General features: G+C 42.5%; 9 protein-coding genes across 9 annotated transcripts; 5 read left to right on the top strand and 4 right to left on the bottom strand.

Moving 5' to 3' along the window:
- Positions 1-613: 613 nt before the first annotated feature.
- EAE98_010078 (uncharacterized protein) lies at positions 614-3,205 on the top strand (the record flags this gene model as incomplete). Its single annotated transcript, XM_038957699.1, has 9 exons — positions 614-762; positions 822-884; positions 934-1,007; positions 1,293-1,633; positions 1,751-1,948; positions 2,048-2,251; positions 2,371-2,522; positions 2,617-2,701; positions 2,831-3,205. The coding sequence occupies 9 exons, from the start codon at positions 614-616 to the stop codon at positions 3,203-3,205; spliced, it is 1,641 nt and encodes a 546-aa protein (XP_038805925.1).
- A 1,619-nt stretch (positions 3,206-4,824) lies between these two features.
- On the bottom strand, positions 4,825-7,932 carry EAE98_010077 (uncharacterized protein; the record flags this gene model as incomplete). The annotated part of the gene is made up of 1 exon (XM_038957698.1): positions 4,825-7,932. The coding sequence occupies one exon, from the start codon at positions 7,930-7,932 to the stop codon at positions 4,825-4,827; it is 3,108 nt and encodes a 1,035-aa protein (XP_038805924.1).
- A 424-nt stretch (positions 7,933-8,356) lies between these two features.
- On the top strand, positions 8,357-8,925 carry EAE98_010076 (uncharacterized protein; the record flags this gene model as incomplete). Its single annotated transcript, XM_038957697.1, has 2 exons — positions 8,357-8,442; positions 8,751-8,925. 2 exons carry the CDS (start codon positions 8,357-8,359, stop codon positions 8,923-8,925), a joined length of 261 nt encoding a protein of 86 aa, XP_038805923.1.
- Positions 8,926-9,166: 241 nt separating this feature from the next.
- Positions 9,167-9,973, top strand: EAE98_010075 (uncharacterized protein; the record flags this gene model as incomplete). Its single annotated transcript, XM_038957696.1, has 1 exon — positions 9,167-9,973. One exon carries the CDS (start codon positions 9,167-9,169, stop codon positions 9,971-9,973), a length of 807 nt encoding a protein of 268 aa, XP_038805922.1.
- Positions 9,974-11,752: 1,779 nt separating this feature from the next.
- Positions 11,753-13,376, top strand: EAE98_010074 (uncharacterized protein; the record flags this gene model as incomplete). Its single annotated transcript, XM_038957695.1, has 2 exons — positions 11,753-12,275; positions 12,457-13,376. The coding sequence occupies 2 exons, from the start codon at positions 11,753-11,755 to the stop codon at positions 13,374-13,376; spliced, it is 1,443 nt and encodes a 480-aa protein (XP_038805921.1).
- Positions 13,377-14,246: 870 nt separating this feature from the next.
- On the bottom strand, positions 14,247-15,283 carry EAE98_010073 (uncharacterized protein; the record flags this gene model as incomplete). The annotated part of the gene is made up of 2 exons (XM_038957694.1): positions 14,247-15,190; positions 15,244-15,283. The coding sequence occupies 2 exons, from the start codon at positions 15,281-15,283 to the stop codon at positions 14,247-14,249; spliced, it is 984 nt and encodes a 327-aa protein (XP_038805920.1).
- Positions 15,284-16,060: 777 nt separating this feature from the next.
- EAE98_010072 (uncharacterized protein) lies at positions 16,061-16,810 on the top strand (the record flags this gene model as incomplete). The annotated part of the gene is made up of 1 exon (XM_038957693.1): positions 16,061-16,810. The coding sequence occupies one exon, from the start codon at positions 16,061-16,063 to the stop codon at positions 16,808-16,810; it is 750 nt and encodes a 249-aa protein (XP_038805919.1).
- A 175-nt stretch (positions 16,811-16,985) lies between these two features.
- Positions 16,986-19,088, bottom strand: EAE98_010071 (uncharacterized protein; the record flags this gene model as incomplete). Its single annotated transcript, XM_038957692.1, has 4 exons — positions 16,986-17,479; positions 17,599-18,266; positions 18,411-18,693; positions 18,764-19,088. The coding sequence occupies 4 exons, from the start codon at positions 19,086-19,088 to the stop codon at positions 16,986-16,988; spliced, it is 1,770 nt and encodes a 589-aa protein (XP_038805918.1).
- Positions 19,089-19,991: 903 nt separating this feature from the next.
- Positions 19,992-22,167, bottom strand: EAE98_010070 (uncharacterized protein). Its single transcript, XM_038957691.1, has 2 exons — positions 21,132-22,167; positions 19,992-21,081 (listed from the first exon to the last, which is right to left on the bottom strand). Exons 1-2 carry the CDS (start codon positions 21,900-21,902, stop codon positions 20,329-20,331), a joined length of 1,524 nt encoding a protein of 507 aa, XP_038805917.1. The 5' UTR covers positions 21,903-22,167; the 3' UTR covers positions 19,992-20,328.
- Between the last annotated feature and the right edge of the window lie 1,654 nt (positions 22,168-23,821).

The following is a 23,821-nucleotide window of genomic DNA, read 5'->3' as shown; positions in this document are numbered from 1 at the left end:
TTCATGATTCTGATATGTGTTGTTTCAGACGCCTTTTGATTTGATGGTTGTCGGTTGTGTTTGCTTCGCTCTTACCCTTTTTCGTGAATATGATGTGGGTGAGGTTTCAATATTGCTGGTATTATATTGCTTTATATCTTTACCATCACTTTCTCTGGGTGAACAATGATGAAGATATATAGACGCCGAAGTTGAAGTGGTGTTCTTTGAGACGAGATATATTTCTGAGTGAATATGACTGAAGAAATGTCTTTTGTTTATTGACAATAACTTGGTGGTCAGGTAGAATCGTTGGTTGACCAACAATCGAGCGAAGAAAGTGAATACTGCAATTTCTATTCGACATTGCCAACTCATACGCCTCGGTTATATATACGTCTTCCTCGCTCAAGTTCAAAGTATGGACTCACTCTTCTCGGCAGTGAGGTTTCGTCCTTCTCAGATGACTTCAATTTTATATTGGGGGTGCCTCAATTTTCTCTTGAGGTTGGAGGATTTTACTGCCATGGCAACAGTAATAGGAAGTCCTTCATCTTTAAGTATATCAAGATCATCAACATCTTCAATACATACAACAGACACAGAGGTGAAGAGAACCTTATATCTTCAAACAATGAGAATTCTACAACCATTCATGGAGCATTCGCTCTTGATTCTCATCACGACTTTCCTAGTATGTCAGGTCACATTGGTGGTTTATCGACTTTACTTTAGTCCTCTGGCTAAGTTTCCAGGTCCTAAATTGGCGGCGGCAAGTCTCTGGTATGTTGATGTTTTTGATATCTCAAGACTGAAGATTCATAGAATGGAACTGGGAGTAGCAAGAGGAAGTTCCTCGAGGAAGAGAAAGATTGCCTCATTGTGGTGTCTTTGCAAGAGATGAGGTATGAGGGTTCGGGTCTTTGAAATTTACTAATACACGTGTTGATACAGGTATGAGTTCTACTATGATGTTTGGCGTGATGGACAATTTACTTTTAAGATCAGAGAGTTGCATAAGGTTTATGGTATGTGTTTTTGATTTTCTTATGGGGTTTTTCGTGTTTGATGAGCAGATTGTTTCTTTTTATATCTTCTGGGTGTTGTGTATTGCCTTTTCACACTTTTGGCGTTATGATGTTGGATTCTCCTTTTCTTCATTCTCACATCTTCATGTTACTTCTCTTTTGTTTCCACTTCCACTTCCACTATCTTTCAATGTGCTTTTATATTCTTATATCAATCACAGCCTCTACACTTCTCATAATCTCTCCTTTGACACCATCACTCTATCCCACATACTAACATCCCAGGTCCCATCATCCGCATCTCTCCTCATCAACTTCACGTCTACGACCCCGCTTTCTATGAAGAATTGTATTCTCAACACAAAGTCCGTCACAAGTATGCCTACTTCCTCGATCGTTTCCAACTTCCAGGTTCAGCTTTCGGAAGTGTCGATCATAAACTTCATCGAGAAAGACGCGCTGCTCTCAATAAATATCTCTCAAAGCAAACGATCAAGAAATTGGAACCTATGTTACTTGATATGCTTGATAAATTATGTAGAAGAATTGAAGAGTTTAAGGAAAAGGGTGAGAAGTTGGATATGAGAGTTGTTTATCAGTGTTTTATAACTGATGTTATTACTTTGGTTCGTTTACTTGCTTTCTATTGCTATACTGCCACAAATCTTCCTTTTGGTTCTGATTATGAACTTGACTATTCAAAAAAACACAAATTACCTCATGAAACTAACCGTCATACTCAGTACGCACTAAATCGTTCCTGGAATCATCTTGATTCTCCCAATTTCTCACCCCTCTGGGTCGAAACCATAGCCGAAACCGTCAAATTAGGCCATCTCCTAACACAATTTCCTATCCTCCTACCTATTTCTCTAGGACTTCCCAGATGGTTTTTAAAGATCACCAAACCTGGTTTTGCCATGCTCATGGATTTTCGCAAGGTTTGTATTCTTTGACACGTTCCCCTTTTCCGCTTCCACTTTTCTTTCACAACCGAGAATCGAGAGGAAATCCATATCTAATGCATCATGTTTTTCTAGGCAATTGAAGTAGACACCCAGAATATCCTTGATGGTAACTACAAATTTGATCCCGATAAAGGTAATGGAATTGAAGGAACAATCGTACATGCAATTCTGGAATCAGATGAAATCCCTCCTTCGGAAAAAGAGTTTCAAAGATTATTTGAAGAAGCATTTGTACTAATTGGAGCTGGGAGCGATACGGTGTCGAACATGTTGACTGTAAGTGATTTCACATTCTCCTAGATTTCGAGAAAAGGAAAGAAGGGAGTAGGGAAAGAAAGAAAAGAATCTATTGGACAGAATATAAATGTCCAATTTACTAACATGTCGAATTTCAGAACACACATTTCCATCTTCTCGATAATCCACAACATCTGAAAACGTTGAGAGATGAATTAAAATCAGTTATGCAGGATCGATACGCAAGAGCTTGTCTGAAAGATCTTGAAGGCCTTCCCTTTTTAAATGCTGTTACTAATGAAGGTTTGAGGTATATATTCACTTCCTTGTCCTTTTCCTCTTCCTCTTCTCTCAGCACATCCTCTATACTTTGGGGACTCGCTCTAACTGACATACTCGAATAGACTTTCTTATGGTGTATCAACTCGTCTTCCTCGTATATCTCCTTATGAAGTTATGATGTATAAAGATTGGGAGATTCCTGCTGGTGTACGTATTCTCGCAATTCCTCCCCTTCCACCCCTTTAGTTTCGAAGGGAAACCCTCTAGATTACATCATCATGCTTGAATTGAATTTCAGCCTCAAACGAAACAAAATAGAAAGCTAATATCACACAGACACCCGTCTCCATGACCTCCGTCCATATGCACCAAAACCCCGATATCTTCCCCGACCCACTGACATTCAACCCCTACCGCTGGCTCACCACTTCCTCTCCCACCAATAATTCTTCCACCACTGCACCCCTTCAAACCCTTACCCCTGACAAAACTCTCGAAAAATATCTCGTCGCTTTTGGCAAAGGATCGCGCTCCTGCGCAGGCATCAATCTGGCCAAAACCGAAATCTTACTCACGCTCGCGACCATCTTTAGAAGATATGAAGTACAGGAGTTGGTGGAGACGGATAGGAGAGATGTGGAGATGAAGAGGGATTTGTTTTTGCCGTTTCCGGAGGTGGGGAGGGGAGGTGTAAGGGTTAGGTATGGATAGAGATGGGAAAGGGGCAGGGAAGGAAAGGGGAAGAGGGAGAGGAAGGTGGTGGAATGGAGATGAGAAATGGAGGGAAATGTTTGGCATTACATTGGAATCTGTAAATGAATATACAGCATCCAAAGTTTCGACACGAACAAACAACAAGATAACTACCTACGCAAGGAACTTCTAGGAAAGCGATACAGGTGAGGTGAAGCGAGAAATACACATATATACATGAAGGCTACAAAACAAAGACCTCACTATCTTGAAAAGTCACTTGTGGGATTGTGTAGCATGGATGGATGGATAGATGAATAGATGTATGTATTCCGATACCAAGTTGGAAGTTTAGAGATTGAATGGAGTCTGAAGTCTCAGATTGAGTCTGGAGTCTAGGATTTTTGAGGATTATGGAAAGGGGAGGGGAAGAATATTTCAGAGTTGAGGGTTATATTATAGTTGTAGTTGTAGTTATAGCTTTGAGTTGGTAATCTTATGTACATCCAGGAAGATGTAATCAGATTGCTCATTCCTGAATACCTACCTACCTATCTACCTATCTACATATATACCATCCATCCACTGATGCATCAACATATATGCGAGTTATATCTTGAAATCCCACCTGAAACGAAGAAATATTATGATAGGATAATTAGGCAAAAATTCGAATCTGAGAGATATATAAATGAGGATGCAAATGTAAACTCCCTTCCCCCCAAAAACCAAACAACACTTAACCATAAAGGCATAAAGTTACATTTTCATCTTTTTATCAATTCTCTTCAGCATATGTCACCATATGAAATGAGAGTCGAAAGCTGATGATCTCATGAAGAATTAATTAAATTTATTTAATCAATAAATAAATAAATGTACATCTAAGTCATGAACTTAATTTCTCGTAACCCTCACTATCTTGCCTTTCCTTCTCCCTCTCTCTCTTCCTCTCTCCCCTCTTTTCCCTCTCTCTCCCTCTTTTCCCTCTCTCTCTCTCTCCCCTCTCTCCCCTCTCTCCCCTCTCTCCCCTCTCTCCCCTCTCTCCCCTCTCTCCCCTCTCTTCCCTCTCTCTCCCTTTCTCTCCCTCTCTCTCCCTCTCTCCCACTCTACTAATCACCTACCCGTGTAATCCCAGAACTATAATCATATATAACACATAACATATAACACATATGTGATATATCCAACTACATAGACATCCACTATCCACAGCCTATCCACAGCCTATCCATGGGCTATAAATTCAAAATCCCATCCTCACCACTCCCATTCACCCCCCATGAATCAGAGATGAGATAGGATACTAATATTACACCACATCACATCACATCACACCACATACCTAGATACACACTCTCTAGAAAAATAGAAAAATAGAAAAATAGAAAAATAGAAAAATAATTCGGAAAACATCTTCTTCAATCTCTTTTCTCAACTTTTAATTCCAAACAAGAACGAGAACGCAAACGCTTAGATGTAATCAAATGTAATCAATCAATCGAAGTAACAAACAAATTTAGTATATTTGATAAGTATTCGTATAGGCACATCTTGTCTCTCATACAAACAAACAACTAGATCTCATGCCAGATGCAAATCACTCAATAGCATCTATACAAATCTATCTAAATAATCTACAATTCTTCATGTTTAACCTCTTCTTCCTTCTTATCATCCTTCGCCTTTCTAACTGCCTCCAAAATTTGTTCTTCGCTAGGCATCTCATCATTCTCCCCCACCTTGAAGATAGGCTTTCCTTCGGTTCCTTCATCACCCTTTCCAGCCTTTCCATCTGGTCCTCCAAAGCCCAAATCAATTGTCGCATCTGCTTCATCAGCAGTTGAAGTTCCAGTCTTCTTACTCTTCTTCGTCTTGGACTTCGATTTTGTGGCCTTCTTCTTCTCAGGTTTGCTAGTTGGCTTCCGAGAAGTCTTGTATGGTTGTTTCATACTCTTCATGATAAGTTCTACACCAATATCTTGAAGTTGTTTGGTCTTTTCGGCGAGATCCTTGATAAGAAGAACAGGATCAGCTGTAGCAGCGAGTTTTTCTTGTTGGTCGACAAGCTCGGAGAGCCACTTGGAGATATCATCGTAAAGAGCTTGAGGAGCTGCGAGATCAGCTTCGTTGTAGACTGGTGGATCCATTGTTTCTTCTTCGGGAGGAGCAGTTACTGTTGATGAAGCGGAACCGGCATTCTCTTCATCTTCGAGATCGGCGAAATCATCAACAGTGGCTGTGGATGTTGTTTCGGAATTGGCTGAAGCGCTGGATTTAGATGCGCTGAAGGAAGAATGGGCCTCTGTTTCATTTTTGATTTGCTCTCTTACACCGGCAATGAATGATTTAGTTTGCTCCAGTGCTTCTTTAAGAGACTTCAAATGTTCAGGTCGGCCAGCGGCTTCTTCTCTTCGCTTTTGAATTGGGGCAACGATGTCTTTCATTTCCTTGAGTTTGGCTTTGAGTTCGTCACGAGATGCATCAGCACCCCCAGAATAAATCCATTCACTAGCTGCCTTAGATTTGCTCTCTAGATCTGAACGTTCTGTTTCGGTAGATGCGGCGATAAATTCTTCATTATCAAGGAAGTCTCTCGCCTTGTATGTAAATCCTTCCAATTGGTTCAAGGCTTCTTCGCGTAGACGACGGGATCGGTCGGAATCATCAAACGCAGCAATTCGATCTTTCATTCTAGTGATTTCGGAAGCTGGAACTTCTGGAAGACCTTTGAGTTCTAGTTCATATTTCAATGGAATGACAATCAAAGTTTTCTTGCTCTTGGCGGCTTCTTTGTCCTTGGCTGATGCGGAGGCGGATTTTGAGGCAGATTTAGAGCTGGACGATGAGGTGGCTTTTTTAGATGTAGTCGAACTTTCGGTGGTGCTAGAGCTGTCGGTGGATTCCTTACCATCCTCTAATGGTGCTTGATCTTTCTTTCCAAATCCGAAAAGTCCCTTGACACTATCGACCATACTCTCCTTCTCTATCTCTTCAACCTCACAGTCAACGACGAATTTTACGATATCCATTTCACCGTTGACAGGACTAACACGAGTGCTTAAATGGACTCTGATATCCTTGTTGTCGCAATTGTGTTTCTCTTTCAAAAGAGCTACAGACTCTGTCAAATTTTGTGTAGTGATGGCTTTCAATTCCTTTTCTGCGGATCCTGGCGATACTTTCTCGGATGATGCAACGTGTTGATAGAAATCAATAGTGAATTCCTCATGATTTTCAAAAGTAAATTGCTTCTCCGCGTTGACATTAGTGGTCGGTTCGTACAATCTCATGTGCCTTGGCTTCTTGTGAATATCAATGTATTTAATACCAGCGGCATAAGAAGCACCATCGTAACTTCGAATTTCCTTGACCCTGAACGAAGGACTGAGTCCGGCCCCTCTAAATCCAGCACCAAAAACGGCGGCTTCATCGGCATTGACATTGGTGCGGATCTTGTCGGAACCTCCAACAATCTTCTCAAGCTCCTTCTGAACGAATGGAGTTCTGATCGCACCTCCATGGAGAATGATAGAATCAAGATCCTTAATCTCAAGATTGGCAAGATCTAAAGCCTTCTCAATGACTGTACCAACTCGAGCAGCATGATCCTCGGCGAGTTTTTCGAACTCAGCTCGGCTAATCTTGTATTTGAAGTCAACATCTTCGTAAAGGCCTTCGAAACTAGCTTGAGTATTGGCATTGGCACTGAGAATTTGTCGTAAACGTTCGGCTTCCTTCCACAACTTCGCGGCAGCTCTTCCATGAGCCTGGACCTTCTCGGCAGTTGCTGATACCTTTTGTGCCTTGGGAGATTCGACAAATTGTGCAATCATATCATCGACGATGACAGCGTTGAGAGCATCACCTCCAAGTGTTCTATCCCATCCACTGCTGACGACTTTGACTTCTTGAATGGTCTTGTTAAACTTTCCAACGTCCTTTACGGTTCGTCCTTGGAACTTCAAGATTGAAGCCTTTGTGGATCCGGCGCCCATATCAAAAATCATGTGGTGTTCGGCTTTTCCTCCTTCGTTGATGCTTGGGAAAGTTCGGGAGGTAGCGTAATTGAGACCGACAGCCAATCCATCACTGATCAATTCCAAAACTCGAAGACCTGCCAAATCTGCCGCCAAAAGAACAGCTCTCTTCTCCTCCGTGGTGTAAAAGACTGGGACGGTAATGACTAAATCATTGACTTTGCTACCTGCTAGAGCCTCGGCGTTCTTTTGAATGCTCTGCAATTCCATGGCTAAGATTTCCTCAACAGACCATGGCTGCTCATCTGCAGCAAATGCACCGCTTCGGAAAGCTGCTGTGCCTCGTGTCTTGTCCGCCTCCAATTGTAAAGCCGGGTGTCGAATTCCATATTGTTTAATGAGATCATTCTCCGTCTTCAATCCCAGGAGGGGCTTGAGGTTAGGATAGACATCTCCAGGAAATCGTGCAGCCAAAGCGACCGCATCTGAACCGTAAACTCGTTCTGGGAACGATCCGCTGGCTGGGTTTTTCGAAGGCTTAAAAGCTACGGCGGATGTTTCCTTTCGACGAGAGTCTTTCGTGAGAACGATTTCGAGTGGAATACCGGGTTTTACCAAAGCTGCCTTGATATATTCTGTCCCAAGATCAACACCTAAAACTGCCGATGCAGCCAATGCTGTGGAAGTGAAGATGTAAAATAAACATAATATGGACAAGATTGGAGAAGAAAAGATCTTCCCCGAAGGATTCCTCGAAAGAGCCATTATATGTTGTGGTGTAGCAAGCTTAATTGCTAAAGAAATGAATGAGGTGAAATAATATTCAGGAGGGGGGAAGAGGGAGGAGAAGGTTAAAGAAATACTCTCACGAGTTTCAACTACTCGAGTATCAAAGTGCGCCCTGCCTCAAATATTCGACATAGAATCTGTCCACAAGAATTCCCAGTCAAATATTCTTGAGGACAACAATACAATTGTAAATATAACAACAAGACCTCTTCTATTTGATTTTTAATATAATCAATTTACTTATGGACAAGTATTCTTTTCTGGATACTTCTCCAAGGTGTTCCCCAAGATTGACGTTGATAATCCTTGTAAGGACCAAAGAGGACAGCTTTACAATTATCAGTCCTCTAAGGCTGAGGGTTCTCGGGGAAGGGGGAGCTCAGAGGTTTCAATCGATAAGATGTCTTATCTGAGGTCCGATAAGAGAAAGGTGGAACCCACGGAGCAAACGGTACCCGAATCTCCGACCTTCCGACCAACATTTGAGTGAGGCTCGAGTGAGGGAAGCAAGCTTGAGGCAAGGATTCCAACTTTTCCCCTCCATTCCTCTGCCCCTCCCTCCCCCCTCCTCTCTTCCCCTCCATTACTATTCCTTGACATTAATACAAATGCCGGCAAATGATCTCATCCATTCGTGTGGCAAAGAATTTACGAGGTATTTGAAACACAACTCTACAACTAATTACATCTTATGAAAGAAGTATTACTATCACATCTTCGCAAGCTATCACGTCTCGCCGTCGGTTCACGCGTTGATGCATTTAAACATTGTCGATCATTCAGCTAATCTACAGCTTCACAACAAAGCAACAATTCTACAAAATACGACAACAACTTGATGACGAAAGATCCTGCGGTTTCTCTACGTATACGACATCTACCGGTACCTTGGCTTCTCAACCTGTCCTCTCAGCCACCGGTCTACAAGTCAATCATCCATCTGTCTGTCTCCTTTCCTTCCATAGGTAACCTTATGACAGTCATATAAAGCCACAAGTCACGCTAGTCATCATTGTGCATAATTTTAGGCTTTTTATAAAAACGGCGCACTACAACCACAGAAATACGAGTAGATTTGATCGATAATCAGAGTCCTCTTAATCTTCTTTAAAATTATCATTTGCTACTCGTCCAAAAATTTCTAACACTCACAAAACTACACATTCACACAACCACCTACCAAAGAGACAATTACTCTTCCCGCATCACAATGTCTGCCACTCCTTTCATCCAATTCTTAGGTCCAACGAACCTAGATGGGTATGATCGCAAACTTCCCGCGTCAGAGCAACCCGATCATATCCCCAAAACCTTCCTAGACGCTATGGAAGTTCGAGAAGCTGTCTTTGTCCAAGAGCAAGGGGTTCCCCTCGAAAATGAATTCGACTCCGATGACCCTCGAGCTTGCCACTGGGTCATTTATGCTTCAGTCAACGAAACAACTGATCCTGAAGTCAAGGATGACGATGGCAATATATTACAGAGAAAGAAGAGTAGGACTACATCTCAACCTATTGGCACAATTCGCCTGGTACCATTTCCGCATCCACCACATCCTGAACCAGGTTCCAGCTATCATGCGGATGCGCTTGAAACGGCTCCGATTCCCGATGGCACAGTTCCACCTCCTTACATTGTCGATCGAGAAACTACATATCATGACGGAGTCGAGCCATATATAAAACTGGGTAGAATTGCAGTTATCAAAGATTGCAGGGGTGCTGGCGTCTCCAAATTACTGGCGGGCGCAGCTATGTCGTGGGCGCAGCAGAACCCTACATTCTTTAATCCATCTGTTGCCACAATGGGAATGGAAAATGTTGGAGCTTCGAGCACAGAAGAAATACCTGTGTGGAAAGGTCTGATGTGTGTTCACGCACAGGAACAGGTTGCGCCAGCTTGGGCTAAATGGGGATTCAAGATTGATGAGAAAATGGGAACGTGGGATGAAGAAGGAATCAAGCATGTTGGAATGTTCCAAAGAGTGAAGACGGTCAGCATTGCACCTACAATATAGGCAACTGTGCTGCGGTAGAAGCCTCTTTCCCTTCAGAATTATGGGAGAAATCTGGAAAATGGGATACTTTGGGAGATTTGTTACACGAGAGATACCCGGTTGATGGTTTGATAAAAGACGAAAATAATGATTTTAATGATAAATGAGGCCGGTAATTTGCAACAATGAAAATTATGATTCAATATAGCGATCGCTTCCAGGTCTTACAATCTTCTCTTTTTTATTCTTTAATATGAAGCTTTGATGTGCTATCATCGTCAGACATAGTTGTCTTCAAGTTTTCAATCTCAATTACTTTGCAGCAGCGTCGCTTGTCCCAAAAACATCTGACAAGTAATTGGGCCTGAAGGACACCCATTTTTTCTTCGTCATTTCTTCCTACTGCGAGTTCATCGTGCAGAGCCTGTCACGATGATATGTCGGGGTAATCAATATAACTATTCACCTGGTTTGAGATTGACTGACCTGCCGACTGGGTAAATTGACTTGATTACCTAGTCACAACACAGGTTTGAACCCAGGTTCTCTTCACTCAATTTTCTGCCTTCCTTTTTTCATTGATTTATGAGGTGAGGCGGTGTTTTCGATTTCGAAGGAGAATGTCGTGCTCTGTAAGCAGCCCTGCCCCTACCCCTACTCAATCGATTCAATCTGTATACTTCTTAATTTTACGATTCTGCTCCCAGTGCCTCGTCTGGAGCCGCATGATAGTTGTTTGATTACCTGTCAACTATCTTGCCGGTTTGATTGATATGAAACGCATAATGTCCAAGATGTAAGGAATTGGCAGATTTCTTCAGGAGATCTAATCCTAATCACAGTACCTAGTAAAAGAGATAACCTCGATTCAAACATGTCAATTACTTACGGACCGACCAGTTCCTAGGATTGGTAGTAATATCAGATTGAGAATTTCGCTTCCAAAAACTCGGCGCTCTTACTCTCGCACATGCATTCGATGTTACACTGTCTGCAGCTTAGAAAATAACGCACATATTCTATTGGTCACTGGATATGACGAGCATTGAAGGATGGTCCGATTAATGCACGTCAGACACAGTTTATTGAGACAGCATCCTGTTGTTGGAAACAAAACCCATAGGGTCTCGCAAGCCAAATTCTATCTGAAAGCAGCGCTATAACTGCATTGAATGACGCGCTCCTTTGAAGTTGTCTCGTTTGTCATTATCCTCACGCCTGGGACGCATGTTTTTACGTCTCCTCGTGCAGTTTCTCAAACACGGTGATGTAACTCGCATTATTTATCTGCATGGTCGCGGGGAAGTGCAGGTGTCTGGCAAGTTCATAGGCTGTGGGGATTGCTTACTGGTTTCTTGGAAATGTGTAGAAGTGCTGCCTTGCGTGAGGCAAAAAGTAACGTACTCGGCGGCGCAGCGTCGTGAGGGGAGATGGATATATAATTCTATGGGTTTCTTCATTTCTGGTATTCATCTTGAATTCTATGGACTGAAAAGGCTGCAACTCGATTTTCACATTCAAAATAATTCAGATACTTGAAAATGTAAGTCGGAGTGCTTTCCCCTTTGAAGATCGAAGTGAAGAGCATCAATGAACTAATCAGGAGTAGGGTCAGTTTTCACAGAGAAGTTTTTGACGGCTGGACAAGTCAGCATGCAGCTCATACTACATCCATTCCACTCAAGCTTTTCGAGCGTCTCAAGGAATACTATATATTTTCTCAAGTCGTACAAACTAGTTTTGACCAATGCGATCTCATAGGTTACGCTGATTCTGGCTTTGCTAAGCGCAACGATAAAGATGACGATGAATGAGGATCTTGAAGATTCCGCAGATGATGAAGACGCTAAATGGACCATCCGCAAATACCATGCATCCGGATCTCGTCTTGACAACAAGCCAAAGACGGTTGTCGAACAGGTCAAGTTCCGCAGGTGGTTTTACACGTGGGAGAATATGAAATACATTGTTTATCGAGCACAATACGACGATCCTAAGGGGTTCAGCACTTTGAAGTTGCAGTTTATCCTTTCAGATAAAGAAGATGACCCCTCTGCCCGGGGCATCGATGCTTTGATTCTAGCCGCCAGTGCCTGGACCATTGAACTCCACGAAGAAATATACGTCTTTGATAGTCAACAATGGGTCAAAGACAAGAATCTTTACGAATCTGTCCAAGGCTCCTCGTGGGACGAAGTCATTCTCAACAAAGCGTTGAAAGCCAATCTTATCGCTGACGTGGAGAGCTTCTTTGATAATCAGGCTTTGTATAAGAAGCTTACTGTGCCTTGGAAACGTGGGATCATTTTGCATGGTGTACCAGGTAAGAATTGCCAGGATCGTCTACTGAATCATGAACATGCACTCCACTAGGACTTGTATCGATTTATATCTCTCCGATCCAAATACTTCTTTTTATTCCTTATATCTAACTTTGAATTATTTCTCTTTCACATCCTAAACTTTTCCCTCCCATTTCCCTCCTTACTAAAACCTTCCATTAGGAAATGGCAAAACCATCTCCATCAAAGCCCTCATGTCAACTCTCTCCTCTCGTCCATCCCCGATCCCCTCCCTCTATGTCAAATCCTTTGACGGCGAATGCCACGGCCCAAAATGGGCCATCTCATCTATCTTCCAAAAAGCCCGCAAAATGGCTCCCTGTCTCATCTTTGAAGATCTCGATTCCCTCGTCACCGAGAAAACTCGTTCGTACTTTCTAAACGAAGTAGATGGACTAGAGTCCAATGATGGAATCCTAATGATCGGCAGCACGAATCATTTGGGAAAATTAGATTCGAGTATTAGCAAGAGACCAAGCAGATTTGATCGGAAGTACTGTTTTAGGGTTCCGAATGAAGAAGAGCGGAGAGCGTATGTGGAATTTTGGAGGGGAAAGTTGGGAGGGGATGGAGGGGATATGGTGGAATTTGGAGAGGAGTTATATTCGCTTGTTGTCAAGATGACGGAGGGAATCACTTTTGCTTATTTGAAAGAGCTGTTTATTGTTACGCTGTTGAGTATTGCGAGGAGTGCTACGGGAGCACATGATGATGGTGCTGAGGAGGAGGAAAGCGGGAGTTACACGACTGCTTCTACATCTACACCTACGAATGATAAGGTAGTAATTGAGAGAGACGATAGCATGGAAGGCGTTCTTCGCGATTCCCAACCCACTAGTAACACCGAGGAAACAGCTGAGCAGACCAAGCCTCAGAAGACTCTCCCAACAGTGGATATTCCTGCGCATCTCACAGATAACGTTTTTCTCAAAGCACTCATGGTGCAAGCGAAGATGCTCGTAGAGGAAATGGATAATACGGATGAGCTTATGGGGGCGGAGAAGGTTCCTGCTTCGAATGGGATGGCTGGTCCGATGTCCATAGGGATGGCAAGGGCGAGGATGGGGATGGGTATGTGTTGATTAGATTTTTGGGAGAGCAGTGAAGTAAGTGGTGGGGTTGGATAGTTGAATGGGGTCAGACTGTGTTTGTTCACTCTTGAATATGGAATGGGTAACTTGCGAGGAACTTTTCTTTTTGGCTTTTCAGATTACTGCATTACGTTCGCTTAGAAAATGGATGTCCAGAAGAAATATTTGGATATCGATTTGCGTATTTGTGCAGGTATCTTCTTAATTTGGTGTAGATAGCTGTGATTGCTTTTGATTTATTTGATAGTGGATGAGCTCATACAATGTAAGTAAGATTCTAGACTTATATCCTTTTTTCTCCAATTATACAGTCTCATTGTGTTCATGTAAATCGTTGAAAAGACCATTAGACTCATCTCCTCATGCTCTTTACTCCAGATGTTTCAACTGGTAGCAACGGACGGATTCATGAGAAATTGTCATGCTCGAACACTCTTTACTTTTTTCCCCAATACACACAGCCCCTCTCATCAATATCTCATACTATCGCAGCAGAAATTACTCGCAAAAAAATCATTTCCTGATTCAAAAAGTCGATGCATACCCGCAAATTGAATCCTCTTGAATACACCAATAAAGTTCCGTCAATACTCACCATCCTCACTTTCCTCACTTCATCTTCTTCAAATCATTCCCCTTTCTCCCCCTCGAGCGACCCGGTCCCCAAAACCTAAAATTGACATTCTAATCCATCGATCCCTTCTCCAAATTATCTTGAAATGCAGTAAAAAGTTTAACCGCTTGATGTCGAGCATATGGCGAGCCTTGAATGAAGACCAACGCGGTGTCTGAAACTCTTCCATCCTGAGCACGATATGGATCGAAAATGAGAATGCGAGCTTGGCACAGTTGTTCGAGGTTTCAGAGCTCATGGTAGCGGTTGCTTTTGAGAGTGTGTTGGGCGTGCGAAGATATTTGGAGTTTGGTGGTTGAGAAGCCGAGGAGTTGGGTGTCGGGAGCGGGTGCTAGAAGTACGGTTCCTAGTTCGGTATTCCATGTTGATCTTGCCTTGGGACGCGTGTATGGGACTGAAGTACCCTGTAAATGCGCAGGGAAGTTCTCTCGTGTATCCCAAGCTCCAGTGTCAATCTCATCTGTAGGATCTGCTCTTAGCCCTTCATACTTAAGTGGCGTTTCATTTCGGTCTTTGGATCTGCTATTTATTGTTTTAGTCGGAGAAGGAGACGATGGAGAGTCATGATTTCTATGAGATTCTATGTCGGATGAAGCTTGAACGGCCGAAGATAACGACTGAATATCTTGTTTTGAGAGCTGCATATGTCTCAAATCATAAGCAGTCGAGAAACCAGGATCGATAGGAGAACAATCCCTGATAAAGATCCAGTCTTCGAGGCAAAAATCTGGAAGTTCGTCATCATTTCTCACTGGGTGAAAACCCATGGGTGTTCTACAACGCAAGTCCAAGCCCTCAAGATGGGTGAAGTATACTTCGAAATCCTCCCAGCCACTTTCCTCACTAGCTATCTTGTCGACATGAGCATATGTTTCGAACCAACCGTATTTCTGTCCGAGCCGTTTTTGCGTCTCGTTGTTGCCCCAAATACCCACTCTTATTATCTCGCCATCTCCATCCAGCCCTACTGCAAGCTGTTCGAGTATCTCAATATCATGTCTGTCGAATCTCTCGAAATATAAGTCTTCCACCGCGAAAGCAATAAAGGATGGATCAAAGGCCCAATCATCAGGGGTCCACATGCAAATTGCTGGGCCAAATCCCTCGGCATATGGTTCTTCGCCTTTACGTGGTGGGATACCACCATTCCATGGCACACGATGTGTTTTTTCTACATGATGTTAGTAGAAACCATAGCTGAATAACGAATAAATGGGCTCTTACCGTGTTTATACCAGGACACATATTGTGCTAACCATTTCATAGCATTTAGTGATGCACCACTAGACTTATAAAAGAATGTGGCTACGAATTCGAGATATCGATAGGAGTTCCATGACTGACGATATGAATACCTCTCTTCTTAACTGGACAATAGCAACTTATCTCGATTGACAACTTAAGCAGCTCAGATTGTGCATGAGTTGATGGTGTGTTACTTGCAGTTTGAGGCTTCAAGGAGTCTCATCGAAGTTCATGCTCTGCCTAAGGTTACCAACAAAATGCACTTTCCTGATGGGGCTATGACCTCGAGGAGACTTCACCAACCCAAGCATATTCTATATATTTCACGATAAACAGGTTTCCCCTGAGCCTACGTATCTGCCTGAAAACTTCGTCGACGTTTCCTTTACATCCCACTTGTGCTGACATATAACCTACAGCAATCACATGATTAGTCCCGAACTCCAACTTCATGTCCAATCATGAGATGAGTAGCACCCACGACACCGTCGGCAAGATACTTGTTACTAGAGTGTAAAGCAGTGAGCAGAAACCAAATATCCCATCTTCGAATATAAAAATCATTGTGACTTGGGAAATTTTCCGGTCCATCCAAGTTTTCGGAGATCGGAGTTCGGTGTAAGCAATTTTGAACGTGTCAGTCATCCGGCGTGATGTATTGATTGCACTATATATATAGTTGCCTAGTAAGAATTTTCGAGTGCTTGAGTGAATATCAAAACTGCTAACAATCATCGTCCATCATTTCTACGCATCCCATAATCCAGTCGTTGTCATCTAGACTCACACATCCAAAATGCCCTCCCAACCCTTCATTCTTCGCCCCGCGACCCTGCTCGATATCCCTCAAATGACACACATTGTCATCGCAGCCTATGGTTCCAGCCCCGTAAGCGAATTCTTAGATCCTCACGCAAAACAGTATCCGCGCGATCAACAAATATCCGTTGGACAAGGCGTCACAAAATCCTACCTGAACCCTCAGACTCTGACTCTGGTAGTCTGTTCTCCCGAGTCGCCTGATGTTCTTTTGGCCTATGGGATGTATAGTCGTAAAGGTCTAGATTCCGGAGTCGAGAAATTTGTAAACGAGAGGAGCGGCATGGAAAGAATTGGGAGATGGATGTTAAGTTCCATCTTAATAGTTTTGTTCGGATTATATAATTACCTCCGGCCAGACCGTGCTACATCAAAACCCAACAGGGCCGTTTTCAATCACTCAATCAAAATGGATCAAGAGCGTTATTGGTCTCCGGAAGCTTTCCCAAGGAGGCAAAATCGCTGGCATGTAAACAGTATCGTTGTACTTCCTGAGTACCAAGGGAAAGGCATCGGCAGATTGTTAATGGGATATATTTTAGAGAGAGCGGGGAAAGAGAATGTTCCTGCAGGATTGACTGCTAGTATCGAAGGTGAGAAATTGTATAGAAAATTGGGCTTCAGAATGTTAGGAGATTTCTATACGAGAGTTGGGAGGCAGCATGCAGATGGAGGCGGGCATATGATTTGGTGGCCGGAGGGTGTCGAGAAGGATGGAGACTACTGAGCAATGCTGTCGAGGTACTAAATGCCATGATTACATAGATGGGAAAGCCTATTGAGATTGTAAAGCCATCGTAATCAATCGTATTCATCGTTGAAAGTATATTATAGAAAATGACATCCAAGTCCTTCCCGCCTAAATCGACCGTATTGCACACAAAACATCGTCCCCCACAATCTCAAACGATAGCTTCATAATTGACACTAAATCTCCTATTTCCCTCCAGTTCCGGCTCCAAAACCACTCTTTCCCACTTCATACTCAGACCACAAATTGCACACACCACACCCGCTACAACAACCAACCAATAGACATTCCCCACAGTCGCCACTACTGCATCTAATGCACTCTTCATAATATACCCATCAATAGTCCCCATATCTCCTAGCCCCTCCCCCTTCAAACCACCCAAGGCTTCCCTGATAATCTCCACCGGAACCTCATCCCCAAAAACTTCTTGAAGCTTCTTCACTCCCAAGTTTTGGTATATGCATCCCGCAATACTAAGTGCAATACCCGCACAGCCCACTTGTGCGACATTTATATACGCAATAAGTTTTTGTTCGTCGCCGCCTGATTCTTCGGTGGCTGTGGTATCCTGTGCACCCATCGATGCCACTTTGCTCATACCAATATCGTAGGCTATTTGGAAGATCATTCCTACTCCTATACCTATCAGGATAGAATAAAGATAAATTGTTCTATTGGACGTATTGATAGTGACTCGACTCATGAATATTCCACGACAATCATGAAAACTGAGGCGAGAATATAAATAGCTTTGTAATAACCAATTCGCGGGAGTAATGCACCTGTGCATAAAAGGATGATGAAAAAGGCCGCGATTGCAGGAATCAAATTGAGTGCTGATGCCATAGGAGAAGAGCCATGCGCAAATTGATAAAGAAGAGGAATATAGAAGATAGGTGTGACGAGTGCTGTCATGGTCGCAGCAGTAGCGATGAAGAGAAGAATGAGTGTTCGAGAACGGAGGAAATGAACTGGGAAAATGCGATGGCAGGAAGTGGTAAGAAGGCAAAGAGATTGTTGGATGATATAGCAGAAAAGAGATATTCCGAAGAGTGTCCAGACTGCGATGGAAGAAATGGATGACCAGGACCAAGTTGAGCCGCCCATTGTGACACCAACGAGAAAAGAAGCCCATACGATAACATGTAAGACGAAACCGAGGAAATCAATGAGTTTCAGCTTCTGTGATATTGAGATGGAAGGCATAGGGTTGTGTTTCGGCAAAAGAAGGAGGAACAGGGGAGTCATGATTGCGGCGAGAGGAAGGTTGATATAGAAAGACCAACGCCACCCGAGAGCCGGAGTGTTCGCGAAAGCACCGCCAATTACTGGACCAAGAATGTTGCCGAGTCCAAAGGAGATTCCAAGGATTGCGTTGTAGATGGGCCTGGTACGTGGAGGTGTGAATTTAGATAGGTAGTTAAGAGCTCTAACAATATGGTCAGTCCATACAGCATGACTGCCAATCACCTCAGCTCCCTCAATGTGTTTCAATATTCAATATTTCCAAGTGATTAGAGGAACTTTCCATACAACAAGCAAGGAACCCAAAGAGATAGAAGAGGCAACTTACCCTAGATCAATTCCCGCTCCTCCAATACCCACCATAACCCGTCCAACTATCATAACGTTCATTGAATTCGAAGCTCCACAAATTGCACTCCCTACCTCAAAAAGCAACATACTAAACATGTACATGTATTTGATCTGGAAGATCCCATAGCAAGAACCGATAAGTAGGATAGTAGCTCCAGATCCAAGTGGATCAGCCACACCGATCCAAGCAACCTTTTCAATTTCTCCCAGACTTTGGAGAATGGGTCCTTGAGCGTCGGCAACTATGGTAGCATCAAGCCCTAAATTTTGTCAACTAGGAACAAACAATGAATGCCCTTGAGCTTCAACAACGACATATGCGAATCTTACCTGCTAGAAATGCCCCTATAGATAATCCGCAGAAGACTAGAATCCATTTCCAAGTCGAGATGGTTTTACTTTCTGACACCAACGGTACCTGAAGATCGCTGAACTGTCTTTCATGTTGCAGGAGCCGTTCTCTCGAGCCTTTCTCATCTGGTACATATTTATCCAATGGAAATATAGAGTTTGGTCTTGGAAAAGTAATAACAGATGGAGGTGATTCAATGAAACCCAGGAAAGTTTCCGTCGACTCAGATGAGGATTTACTTGATTCATCAAATACTCTGCTTGAAAGTCTGGGATGTGTGTGTTTGAACTCCATGGTGTACATAATTGATAAATATGGTTTCCCGACGACTATAAAATTGGAAGGGACTTGAAGTGTCATTAAACCAGACACAGCCCTCCATCAATATATCGTCGATTCTACGTTGTAGAGCCTTCATGGCTATATGGATAATGTATTGATACCAAAAATACATCAACACCTTACTTATACGCAATGAAGTTGCATTTTAATTTTTATTAAGTTGTAGAAATGATATGGTGGGGTGGGGGCTGAATATTGAATATAGATGTATGTAATTATATCAATACGTGCGTCAGATCAGAAGATGTACCTGCCGATGGTTATATCGATTTTCTGCATCAAACGCGGAAGTTTGACTGCATACGGGTATGATGCGACATTTCGCCGAGCAAATATTATTGAGAACGCGATTCAGTGGTGTTAGTTTTGGCCCCCATTGTATACTGACTGCATAGATCACATAGTTGAAGATATCTGGAGGGGGCAGGTGAGATGCACAAAATCAATCATTTGGGCAAAGGATGATGTTGAAGCGGGGTAAAATGCCATTGACAGATCTCTTTTATCCATAGCTATGATTAGACGATGGAAGTGTGAACACCCAACTTGGGCTTACCCAATACCAACGCGTACCCATACTTTGGGATCAATCGTATGTGACGGAAAAGGAAGCTGGAATGGAGGGTACACATGGAGGACGCAATGGAAATGGTTCCTAGACCATACATCACCATACATGCAAAGAGATTTCCATGCAACTCCGAATAAACTCATGATATCAAAGATATTGATTTGCTAGACGTATTTAGATACCAACTTCGAAGAAGGTAAGAGTGGAAACATCGATCGAATCTAGTGACGACCTCCGAAATCACAATCCGAACACCGCGACGCATGTATATGTCGGGAGGGTGCTTTCATCAAAATAGAAATAGTAGATGACTACTTGAAATAATATAACTGTATCTTCCGATAGATGTACTTACGGAGTACTTTTAGAAGGTAGTTGAACACAAGCAGAAAAGACAAACGCAGAAGGGTGGCATGGTGGCTGACTAATATCCGGGATCAGAGCCCGCTTTGATGCCTGAGGCATCATCGAATATTTTATAATGTTTATCAACATCCAGTTAACCTGGTGACCTTAAGCAACTGAGACAACTCACATAATCACGACTCATTTTGTATCAAAAGTACCTTCGTTTTGTGCGTTCTTCTGCGCAACATTATATACAAGCTCTCTTGAACATAATGGCTGACCCTAAACTCCAATTTTATAACCTCCTGGCATCAATGTCTGGAAAAGTCTGGTTGGGTCATATTTTCTCGAAATAGACAAAAGCTTGGCTTCATTCGTTGCTCCATATCCAGGGAAAATGCTCTGAAACCCAGCTGCATCGCCCATGTAGTTGAATGGATCGTATAGCCCGGCCGCCTCCGTAGCATTGTTGATCGCATGAGTTGTTTTCTCGACCCAGGCGGCAACAATTTCATCATAAGATGATCCGATCCACTCTACAACTTCCGCCCAGCAAAGGTATGTGCCCTTCGAAGAATCAAGACCTAGCGTATTACCCCCATTTGCCTCAGAGGCACTCAACCAAAGTGAACCGATTGGCTGCCAGTCAAGCTCGATGATGGAAATGTTCTCTGCCGGTAGCTGAGCATACAGCTCAGGAAGTGCTGAATAAAATGTGTCGTTGATGATTTTTATTCCTTGAAGAAGCTCGGCATATGTTTTGCCCACGATCGTTCCCGCAACGAACACGTCATTAATATTAGGTGTTACAGCGGTATTTGTCTCGAGGGAAAATTCTGTGAGGGTCTTAAAGTCCAAAGTGTTACTAATACTCGGGATAGAAGTGAAAGGCTCAAAACAAGCAGGGTAGCTGATATCAGTGCTATCATAGAAGAGGATGACGGCGCCAACAGAGGTGGTTGAGTCAACAGGGATGACTGCAGGAACAATGTGAGAAAGTGGATCGACGATATTCGTGGAGTAGTTTGCAATGGCCTTTGATTCTTAGCATATCTCTGTCAAACGGTAAGAAAGAACATGCTTACCGCATAAAATTCCGGGATATACTCCTGTGCAACGGTGTATATACCAGCCCAAATTCCTTCCGATGGAACTGTTCTCAAATCAAATCTTGTAACAATACCAAAGTTGCTGCTGCCTCCCTTCAACGCCCAGAAGAGATCGGCGTAGGAGCTGGAGGTTGCGTATACAATCGTGCCATTTGCCAGGACCACCTCATACCCAATGACCATATCAGCAGAGAATCCATGCTGGTTGCCATAAAAGTTTACGCCACCAGCAAGAAGGAGCCCTGGTACACCGACTGAAGCTAAGCGACCCCCGAGAACAGCGCGATTGTAGGTCTGAAGATAACTATATACTTCCCCCCACCTATGAGATGGCCCTACAGAGAGAGTGCTATAATCATCAGATATCGACAGTGTCGTCAGGTTTGACATGACCATCAATACGCCGTTGTCAATATTGTTTGACCCCTTGATTGCCATATGGCCACCGCCTCTTACAGCAAACTTTCCTTCTGCCGTCCCCAAGAGTGCAACTGCGGCAGCAACATCTCTAGCAGTCGTAGGTCGGAAGACACATTCAGGGCTCAAATATTCCGTCTGAGACCAAAAATTCTTGTTTTCGTACTGGTAAATGGTACTATTGGAGTAAAAGACTTTGTCCGGGAAGATGGCTTCAACTGTAGCACACCCTACTACATCGCTCGCGACATCGCGGATGAAGTTGTCGGCTGAAACCCAGTTGCCGAAAAACAGCGGACTAAGAATGAGACCAAGGATAGCTCCCGCCATAATTTTTACTTGATTACCAGAATGGCAAGCAATCGACAACCGACCAACAATGATGATTGCACGGAAAGGTGTATTTACATACCTTCTTGAAGAAAACTAACCTTGGCGGTAAAATAAATTATCGAAACTTTTCTACACACGTTGTTACCGAAATCACCTAGGTGCGAGGGAGTTCATCCTCCATCTAATGGCTTATTGCCGCCATTCCAGATTAATATGTACACCCCTACTTTATCGTAGCATTGTATTTCGGATTTGCCTATCGGTACGTGAGGAAACGCGGGGATTAATTGCGGTGAAGACAATCTCGGTGCAGATTGCCGTTCACTACTTTTGCCACTGAACTATTGATAAGCTCCACATCGCGTCTTTCTGCTTTTCAAGCTACGAAAACCCACCACGCTACCGAAAACGTGGTGTGCGGGTTACCAGTCGCACATGATAAGTTTGGGCTAGCAGATACCGGGTCTGTTCTGTTTTCTTTACTTCGTACATACCAAGAGCTCCTAACTTTTCCTATCACTCCCTGGATTCGATTTTGATTATGACCGTCAATTGTCAATCTGCAAGGCTTACTGCTGCCGCTGGATTATGCTTGTGAATGGATGAATCCTGACCAGAGATATTATCGGAGCGCTATAACCTGCCCTCAAGTGAAGGGCCTGGTGGGCTTGTTTATTCATTTATTCAGCTCCAGCCGCCAACACGAATCCAATCAAGTAGCGGAGAGCTATCTGACGGCGGGATGTTATCCAATGATCGAGGCTATTAAGCCCTTCAGCAGAATCTCTTTCGAATATATCATCAATACACATAATTGATTGGGCCATGTCCTCGAATAGAAGCAACTCTGTGGTACATCTTTGGATATTCAGTATAAAAAAAATGGGAATGATTTTCGAGTGGGACAGCCCCCATGTGCTCCCACTATAAAACCCCTGTATTATAGTGGACAGACAATCCTCTTTGAGGAGTGATCTTTATACAGATGAACCTGGATATACGGGCACGGGCCATACGGGAATCCCCTTTATATGGGCATATTTTTCAACCTCAAAAAATTTTATATGGTGAAATCGATCTATACGGGTATACTCTTATATAAGAGTATACGGTTCTATTTATGGTGATGCCCTTATATAAAATTTTATTAATCTAAAATGGAATTTTTTGAAAGTGTTGAAAATATCCCTATAGTATTGTTATTGTTATTTAAAAAGTCTATAAAACGCTATGGTTATATTGTTTTTCGAATTTTTTATACGAATCAATAATACAAAGCTTTAAGAACTTAATAGTAGGATTCTAAATATGGTAAAAGGACTTATGGAGATGCTATCATATAATGGAGAGCTATGTATAGTAATAATCTTCTAAAACAAATCTTAAGCTGTATATTGAGCTTTGAATATATATAGTTTGATTTACAAGATCTTTCGAAATATCAATTAATCTCTTTAAAAAACTGAAAACCTCTTTATTCTACTCTCGAAGAAGCCCTACTTAAATAGCAGATATAATACAATTATTGTTTTGATGTAGAATCTATTATAGGCAATATATTATGAATAAAAGCTATAAAGCTCTAACAAAAGCTTTTTGAATATAAAGGGTTACCTTTGCCTTTTAAGGAAAATAAGATATAATCAAATGGGTTTTTATATAGCTTTAAAATGTATGCAAGTATGTAGGAAAAGCATTAATTCGAAGAAGCTTTATCAATTTAAATAAATGTGGAATTAGAGATTAGAATAAAAGAAATTCGATATATATATATACGATATTATATAAACGATATCTACAATTGCAACGAAATAGTTACTTTCTGGAAATCCAGGTTGGAATGTATTCTTATTATTTTCGATATACTAAGCAAAAAGCAGGATAAAGTTAGAATTATATTCAATTTTATTATAAAT

The sequence above is a fragment of the Botrytis deweyae genome, assembly GCF_014898535.1.
Source record: "Botrytis deweyae strain B1 chromosome Unknown BDEW_033, whole genome shotgun sequence".
Classification (NCBI taxonomy): Eukaryota; Fungi; Ascomycota; class Leotiomycetes; order Helotiales; family Sclerotiniaceae; genus Botrytis; species Botrytis deweyae.
This window is presented reverse-complemented; position numbering and strand designations above follow the sequence as displayed.